Here is a 9062-nt window from a genome sequence, read left to right on the forward strand (position 1 = left end):
TTACCGATTCTTAATTCCGCCATTCTTTCCTTTGTCAATTCGGACATTGGGCTGAAGCTCCTCCCAATCCTCACCCCAACAGCACAGGGGGGCCCCTTCCCCAGGACATGGGAGAAAACGTGGCAGCCCTGGGATATAGAACCCTGCGTTTATATGCCTGGCATATGGGCAAGTGTAAAACGCATTTGATGGCACATGACGAGATGTGACCGGCCTACATGTTGAAACTATAATTTGATTGGTCCATTGTCGAGGAAAAGGTATTCTACAGAATACCTAGTGGCTGCCGGTGTAGGCTATTCGTACCTTGAACTGCCGCCCAACGGAGAAATTCTCTGGGGCAATTCACCAACGGAGGAGCTCTACATGCAAGAATATCACCCTGCGTCAGTCCCAAGTGTGTCAGAACCAGGGGGAAAGGGCATCTTACTATAGTATCGCGTGTACCGTGGCCGTCTGTCTATGTGCTTCTCAAGATCCACTCAGCTCGCTGCTTTTCTTTTCTTTTCTTTTTTTGTAGGGAGCCGTTTACGAGATGAGATTTTACAAATACCTGCCCCAGAGTGAGTTTCTTCGCGGGGCAGGGCGCGGCTCGCAAGTAAGCCGGTTCAAAACCGCCTCACACCTCCATGAGAATACTGTAAAAATGCGCCGAGGAGGCTCCGTATTGCCAATGCCGTACACCAGCCTCCGGTAAGTCCGCCATGACAACCGGGCATGGGCGGAGGCTCAAGTTGGACGTTTCTCGTGACAAACGATCCATCAGCGCTAGGGGGCTACATAAGCCGCGACGTTGGCTGCTTTGCCATGCAGAGCCGCACTTGCGGACGTCTTGGCATGAGCCCCGTGTATGTAAACTAAACCCCGAAGCTGGACTCTGCTGCAGATTTGTAGTCTCATTTCACTCCCGTCCGGGCGCATCCAGGTGCCGCCGCCGTGATACTCAAAACAATTTCCTTCCTTTCCAGATGCCTGACGGGCCATCTTGCTGGCCGCCACCTCCGGCACAGCCTGAGAGTCGAGAAAACAGCCCACTGACAGAGGGCCGCCACGCTCTGGATCGAGGGCGTGTACTCCGTAGACGCTTCAGCACGTTGGCTGCATGAACTCGGCCGATAGGGCTGTATTTGGCCGAGACTGTACTCCATACAATGGCCCTCAATTCCAGGCCCTGCTTTTGCGGAGGTCGCCCCGGTAATAAGACTGATGGTTTGGTACTCGGGTACGTACGGATGGCGTCGGGTTACATTTGGCTTCATGTCTCTTGCCATCTATCGTTACAAGTCGTACAACGGGCGCCTTGTGGCGCTGGCAGTAGGTGAAGATGATGGTGTGAGTCAGAAAAAATACGAGCGGATTGCAGAGCTGGGAGCTGAAATACGGTGAGACGCATACACGCAGGTGGACAGTCTGTAGGACCTTTGGAGATAATCTACTCCAACGCAACGCGACTTTCTAGATCAAGGCGGCAATGCATGGCACTCTTCATGTAGAAAGGCCCCCATATGGCGAAAAGGTCTTATTTGTTTTGTTGACAATTTGGGGACGGTGGGATCCTGTACTGTGATGCGTCGAGTGGACGAGGCGCCGCGAGGCAAGCACAAGTAATGGTGTCACACCCTCCCAGAAAATGAGTTATCAACAGGAGAACATGTAACTGGCACGGTGGTGAGGCAGGGCTTTATGTGGCTGCCAGACGAATTTGCGGCGCGAGATTGAAGATCTGGGTAACCGGGGGGAAACGACGGTGGTCGAAAGCGCCACAAACGCCGGTCCGTTCCCGTTATAGCATCAATGATTTCATCCAACAGATGCCCCAACGACGGGGGCAGGGCTCTGATGCGTGGAGGCTGCCGGTGATGCGGGTTGTAGTAAGGCTGATGGCTGAATCTTGTCTTGGCTGCCGCTTCGTCATCGGCGTCCACGTAGCCCATGATGTTTTGGTGGATTATCAAGATTTGAAACTTTGGCGCCAACAGCTAGAAATTTGAATGAGTGTACGTATCATACGGCGCCGTTCTTGAAACATCGCCATGAACAAAAGGAATGAATGCTTGGTAATGCCAAGAGTCGACGTACAGGGCATTTCCCGTCACACAACATTCCCCTAACTCAGCTTTTCTCATCAAGATGACAAATAATATAATGAAATCCCAGGTCTGCAGGCCTCTCTGTGTTCTGAAAATAGGAACTGGAGATAAAATTACCACATCAGACCAAGGATGCTTGAATCTTCAAACGCCGTCCTCGCTCAGCTCACCAACACCGTGACTCGGCATGTCCTCCAACTAGCATATCAACTTCTTTGGCATGACTTCATTCCTTGTTCCTTCCATTGGGACTGGCATCTGTATGAGAGGCGGCAATCCAGCATATGCAGCGCAAACGACCTTCTCCTCTCAACTCGATAAATGCGGCCATGTGTGGTGGCTTTCGATAATAGCGTATTTGACATGTTTCTAGATTTTTTTTTCTCAAGGTTCAAGATGCTTGTAGATAAAAGCAGATGCCCAATCGATGGCGGCCTCTGTGAAGTCGATCTTCTTAATCCTTGGGGCATGCCTTACAGGGTAGTGTTGTCTCTGTATTTGGTAATCAGTCAATTGTCCAGTGCAAAACAATAATGTGGGATCTTTGCAAGCCAGCAAGTCTTTAAAGAATATGGAAGAATGCTTTAAATGAGATTGGGTATTCTGCTGCCATCTTTTGCATTGCTCCTGGGAGTGACCTTGGACACTTTACAAAGTCGACCTTCATCCATGGCAAAGTCCAGGAGTCGAGAGGCCAAGTACCAAGTACCCCAGCCACTAAAGCACCCACCCCACCTTCTGGCTTACCGCCTGCCCAAACAAAAATTCTCACCGCCCGGTAAAAAAGTTGCGACTCTGAAAATTAATTCAAAAGCTTCATGTTAAAGGCCCCTCCCCCTCCAAGGTTGCTGCAAGATCGTACCTATTCACCACCTTCGCCATGAAGAATCAAAAGAAGAGCAGCAGCTCTTCAGGCCGCATCACCGATGCCCGATTTGCCAGCTTCGAAACCGACCCCCGGTTTCGCCTTCCGTCCAAGAAGCGCACCAAGACGACATTAGACAAACGATTTGCTGGCATGATTGATGACGAAGATTTTACTGCCGTTGCCAAAGTCGATCGATACGGACGCAAACTCAAGTCTGACGCCAAAAAGAAAGCTCTCCAGCGATTGTATCAGCAAGAAGAAGACGAAGACAAGCCCAAGGACGAGGGCGAGGGCGAGGGCGAGGAGGATAATGACGATGAAGTCGATGATGACGAGCTTGTCCAACGGGAGCTTCGAGCCGCCGACGAGAAGGAAAGGCGAAAAGCCTACGACCCAGCCCGACATGGAGGCTTCTCCGCCTCAGAGTCTGATTCCGACTCCGATGAGGATTCGGACGGAGACGAAGACGAAGACGAAAGTGGTGTCGCTCTTGCCTCAGAAGGCGACATGCAAAGACTCCAAGACGAACAGGCCGATGTTGAAACTGGCGAAGTCACGAATCGCATTGCCGTTGTAAACTTGGACTGGGACCATGTGAAATCCACCGATCTCATGGCACTGTTCTCCAGTTTCCTGCCCGCCGATGAGAAGGGCCGCATTCTCAATATTTCCGTCTACCCCAGTGAATTTGGCAAGGGGAGAATGCAACAAGAAGAGCTAGAGGGTCCTCCCAAGGCTTTGTTCAAGAATAAGGGCAAAGATTCCGACAACGAGAGCGACGACGGAAGCGACGACGGAAGCGACAGCGAGGACGAGAAGATCAAAAATGAGCTCATGCAGGAGGGCGACGACGAGGATTTCGACAGCGATGCCCTACGATCATATCAATTAGACCGATTGAGATACTACTACGCTGTCATGGTGTGCTCAAGCCCCGAGACGGCCCAAAAGATTTACGAGGCTACGGATGGGACAGAATACCAGTCTTCCTCAAACGTCATTGACTTGCGGTTCGTCCCGGATGATGTCACTTTTGACGACGAGCCCCGTGATGAGTGCGACAAGGTCCCTGATTCATACAAACCCGTGGAATTCGTGACCAATGCCCTGCAGAGTTCCAAGGTCAAATTGACCTGGGACATGCACCCTGAGGAGACTTCACGTAAGGAATCCATTAATAGGGCATTCACTGGCAGCCGAGCAAATATCGAAGAAAATGATCTCCAGGCTTATCTCGCCAGCGACAGCGAAGACGATGAAGACGGCTCGGAAGAAGACAATGGCGAGGACGGGGAAGATGCAGCGGATGAACCCAAGTTATCTAAGAAAGAACTAGTCCGCAAGAAGATGCGGGAAGCTCTGGGACTAGCAAACGAACCGATCCCTAAAGAGGCCAAGAACGGCCCTGTAGGCGATATGCAAATCACATTCACCTCAGCCCTATCCGAAAGCAAGCCCAAAGACGTCGACCAAGAGGAGACGACAATTGCAAAATACAAGCGAAAAGAAAAGGAGCGCAAAGAGAAGAAACGACAAGCCCACAAGGCCAAGCGCGAAGCCGACTCAGGCGAACCCCGGGACAATGAAGAAGAGCATCCCGCCGCCGCCGCCGACGACGAGCTCGGTTTCGACGACCCCTTCTTCACGACCGAAGGCACGTCCGCACCTTCCAAAACCTCCATCCGCAAGGAAGAGCGCCTTAAAAAGCGCCAGGCCCGCGAGGCAGCCGAAGCGGAATCAGCCGCGGCAAAGGCCCGCCTCACAAAGGTCATGGCCCAAGATGCCCTCGACAACCAAGCCGAGCACCTGGATCACTTTGACATGAATGAAATCATGCGTGCTGAGAAGAAGAAGAACAAGAAGGGAAAGAAGAGCAAGAAGGAGGCTGGCAACAGCGAAGATAGAGGCGGACTACAAGAGGACTTCACCATGGATGTGGAGGATGATCGGTTCAAGGCCGTCTTTGACAGCCATGAGTTTGCGATTGATCCATCCAATCCCAAATTCAAGGCGACGGCTGGCATGAAGCAACTGCTAGAAGTGGGCAGGAGGAAGAGGCAGGTAGGGGACGGGGAGGACGAACCGAGCAAGAAGAAGGTGAAGAAGGGGCGGAGGTGATGTCGAGGACGGATTGTATATATTGTGAACGTTTAAGATGTCATAGTTGATTGGTGTTATGGTTCATGTGAATCTCAAGGCTTAATGATTTCCTACGAAGGGACGAGCAATCTCGTTTAGCTACCGATCTGTGTAGATAACACATACCGCTGCGCGAGTAGTAAGAAAGTTGCAATATCAAGCAGCTCGCGGGGAAAATAAAAGGGGTTCCAACGACTTGCGGGATGCACGTCTCGGTGAAGTTGGGCATGTGCACGTTGACGGTCAAGCTCGGGGTTGACGCGAGAGGTCCGAGTAACGCTTTTCGTATCCAAAATGGGCGTGGAAGAGGATTTGAATTTTTCGTCGTACGCCTACGTCTACGTCTAAGCATCCCGTGTACGCCGTACGAGACTGCAAGTTTCTAGTATAGGCATCGTGTAGCCACGGTTGCTAAGGACACTTATCAATGTAAAAACTTGCATCCCATGAGATGAAGGCCCAATCAAGACTCTGGGCAGTGCATTGACGGCTTCTCATGCAAATGTCACGTGTTGTTATTGTGCGCAGCTCCCAAGGACATGAAGATTCATGTCGTACGCTGGCTCGCGTGAGATGTCGGGGTGATTGTGGTGCCTATTACAGTCAGTCACACTCGGAGCCAAGATGGGCGTCAAAAATTCCCTAGCTCCCGCCGCCAATCGAATAAACGAATTGGCCGTCCGCTGGCTGCCCGTGATGCGCGTTATCATCACCCACGGGTCGCACATGGAGATACGCGCCGTTGCACAACCTAATCTCAGATGGTTGCACTACCTGAAGAGGTCTGCCACACTCCGCATTCCCCTTCGCATGGCATGGCCTGCCGGCAACACAAATCGACGGTGACTGGCAGAACACGACGGATCGAAAACTCCGGCCGGCACACCGAAGAAAAAAAAAGCCGGCTGGGTGGTTGCACGGTCGACGCATCACGGTGTTTGGCGCGTCACCCACCCCCGCACGCCAGTGACATCAGGACAGACCAGACCAAAGTCAAGTTGATTGGTGTCGGCGACCAACAGGCGTCTGCACCATCTCGTACATACTCGGTGATACTGGTATGGAAGGCGAAGAAAAATAAAGGAAAGAGAAAAGGCCGCCATTCATTTCGCGCACCAGATGACTTCTCTCCGGCGGAGGCTGTCCTGAAGCTCGGATCAGCAGAATGCTCATGCGGATGAGGATTGGAAGCTCAGTGGGTGGAGATAAGCGGCAACAACGCTGGTACTATTTCACCCATGCACGTTTGATTTTCTCCATGACGGTGTTGAAATGGCATTGCAATCGCAATCATGACCGAGTGGCATGATGTAAGTGTTGCATCCGATCGACACGACACCCGTATACCGGCCGGGTCGATATTCGCTCACGCGGCTTGGAGAGTCGCAATCGTCGACTAGATAGCACGCTACCGAGGCGATCGACGCGACATTTGCACTTTTTGGTGGCCCTTGGCGCACACCCATTCTGAGCTTTGCTGCTGAGCGTGTGAGCGAAGGGAGACGAATTTCATGACGCTTGGAGGGGGAAAGTCGCATGCTTGTCTGCGGGAGAGGCGCCAAAGGTTTGTATATGGTGGTTTGCTTGCGCACACCACATCTTTGTAGACCGCCTTTTCATCTCACGACGGCCATGATAAAAGGGCAGGGAGTGGCACCATCATGGATTGCCCGGGCCGGAATATTGTTTCTTTGTCTTCCTCTTGTCGGCGGCGGCGGTCTTGTTTTTTTTCTTTTCTGGATAACTTTTCATCTCTCATCCGTGCTTGCGAGATGCTGGCTCTCATCTAGCTCGCATCGCACCTTCGTGTGCTGATTCGTGAGCAAGAAACTCCCCTTTCTTTCTGCCCCCCAAAACACGAGCCTCTTCCACCGTCGAATGGGCAGTCTAGCCGGCTGAAATACCCGTTCACCATGGAGGAAGCATCCCCGACAACTCCCCTCATCCGACGAGAGGAGCCGAAACCCCAGGTCCTGCCTGCAGTGACGAGGCTGCAGTATATCGCAACGGCTGTCATTGCGGTACTGCACATCGTTCGGGGCTTTGCGCTTCTCGTCTGTCCAGCCGTCGCATTGTCAAGTTTTGCAGAGCCGACATCCAGCACAGCTCTCTTCTTTACAAGCTTGCTTGGTGTACGCGATATTATCCTGGGGGGCTTGTTGACCCTGGCCGATTCCCGACGAAGTTATGAAATCCACAGAGCACTGGGCATCGCGCTCTTTAGTGATTCCGTGGACACTTTCGTCTTGATATTTGTGGTGGCTTGCTCGGCCCGTCTCAAAAATCCTGCTCCGGAGATCATTTCTGTGGTATTGCTGGCTGTTCTTGAACATCTGACCTTGTGGAGCTTTGACGAGGAGGATGACGATGGTCTGAGTCCTTCCCAGCAGGCAACCATCCAGGTCACGAGACTCGATGATAAGAGGTTGAGACTGGGCATGTGGCTTGAAGAATTGAAACAGGCAGAGTCACTGCAGGAGGATTCACTTTCAACCCCTGAATCGCCAGCCTCGTAAGAGTGGTTCGGAGCTTTGGGGAGCAACAATCCAACTAACTGAAGAGGCTGGATGATGCTCTGCCCGACTGGCAGCAGATAAACGGGTATAACACATACTATCATGGAACGCCTCGACATGCATAGTACAAACACTTTCATCTCCGCCACATGTTTGAGACAATATGTGAAAGCAGAGAGCCACTATTGCATACTCCGTACAAAAAGCAGCAGAAGGATCGCAACGTATGGCCGGAAAAGCTGCAAATTGAGAAAAAAAAAGAATACCGAATACGTCGAGACTGCGGAATAGTCGACAATGACTTTGGGACAGCTGTGTCGCAAATGTGAGACTCAACTTCCAGTAATACGCGGTGGATCCAACAACGCCTTCGTCCCGATTCAGCTTCAAGAATTGCTTCTTTCAGTGACCTGTCAGGGGCCGTATTCCGTCTCATCCAACAATCGGGTTGCAGACGGCGCAAAAGTCAAGCTAGCAAGCCCAGAAATCGGAGCCCTGCCATCTGCATTTCCAGAACGAGTCTCATTCTGAGCATTATTACTTCCTCCAACTTTAGTGTCTGGGGTGACTATGGATGCATGAAGCAAGTACGGAGTAGCGGTAACAGATATTGACCAGATGCATAACAACGCCACAGGATACCGAGGGCAGATGAATAAATGCATTTTGCACGTCATTATCGGAATCTAGAGATTACGCCCGCCGAGAATATTGACAGGTGAAATATGACGATTTACACAAGCCAAATTTCCGATGTTTTAGATCCAATTGATTGGTTGCATGGTTCCGAGTCTATCGGGAGCAGCGTCAGAATATTGATAATATTTGATACATCCCGCCAGGGGCCTTGTCACTTTTAAGCAGCCTTCACTTTGCTGTAGTAGTACTGACTTTTCTGGTGAGGAAACGTCCAAATTATGTCTTGTTCCCCAATTTGTCCATGCTCTCTGGCCCGCGCTTCCTTCCTTTCGAACCGGGCCGAGAAGGGCCTCCTCAGCTGAACCAAAACCTGGGCAGCTGAGTAAAGCCGGTAAATTGTGCAATTATCCGGTTCAAACGTAGTGGATACGACAGAGGAGACCATTTTACCTCCACAAAAGAAGGTGAAAAAAAGTTCGATGAAAGTTAATTTGAGAGCACCCGAAGCACTATTGCCTCAGCTTGTCATGAAATCAGATGATCTGGTAAGCCACAGCGCCGCTTCATAGTTTGTAGTATCTCGCAACGTCTAGGGAACTGTCAGTCTGTACCATTCTTCTCGTTCGCGTAGATCATAATATTCAGACTCCGGGGGCTCACAGGAGTAACGGTCGAATTTGAGAGTATCATGAGCTAACCCAGCGCTTGGCCGAAATGCCGCCACCATAGTCGTCTTTATCAGCATGGTTGCCAGCTGAGGAGCCTCAGAGCTGAGCACCCTACCCATGAGCTGCATATCAAGCGATGATC

The 9062-nt window shown here is 51.4% G+C and overlaps 2 protein-coding genes across 2 annotated transcripts; both read left to right on the forward strand.

The window, feature by feature from the left end:
• Positions 1–2970: 2970 nt before the first annotated feature.
• On the forward strand, positions 2971–5076 carry esf1 (Pre-rRNA-processing protein esf1; the record flags this gene model as incomplete). The annotated part of the gene is made up of 1 exon (XM_014689267.1): positions 2971–5076. The coding sequence occupies one exon, from the start codon at positions 2971–2973 to the stop codon at positions 5074–5076; it is 2106 nt and encodes a 701-aa protein (XP_014544753.1).
• Positions 5077–7010: 1934 nt separating this feature from the next.
• On the forward strand, positions 7011–7613 carry G6M90_00g046270 (uncharacterized protein; the record flags this gene model as incomplete). The annotated part of the gene is made up of 1 exon (XM_014689268.1): positions 7011–7613. The coding sequence occupies one exon, from the start codon at positions 7011–7013 to the stop codon at positions 7611–7613; it is 603 nt and encodes a 200-aa protein (XP_014544754.1).
• Between the last annotated feature and the right edge of the window lie 1449 nt (positions 7614–9062).

This window comes from Metarhizium brunneum, chromosome 2 (assembly GCF_013426205.1).
Source record: "Metarhizium brunneum chromosome 2, complete sequence".
NCBI lineage: Eukaryota > Fungi > Ascomycota > Sordariomycetes > Hypocreales > Clavicipitaceae > Metarhizium > Metarhizium brunneum.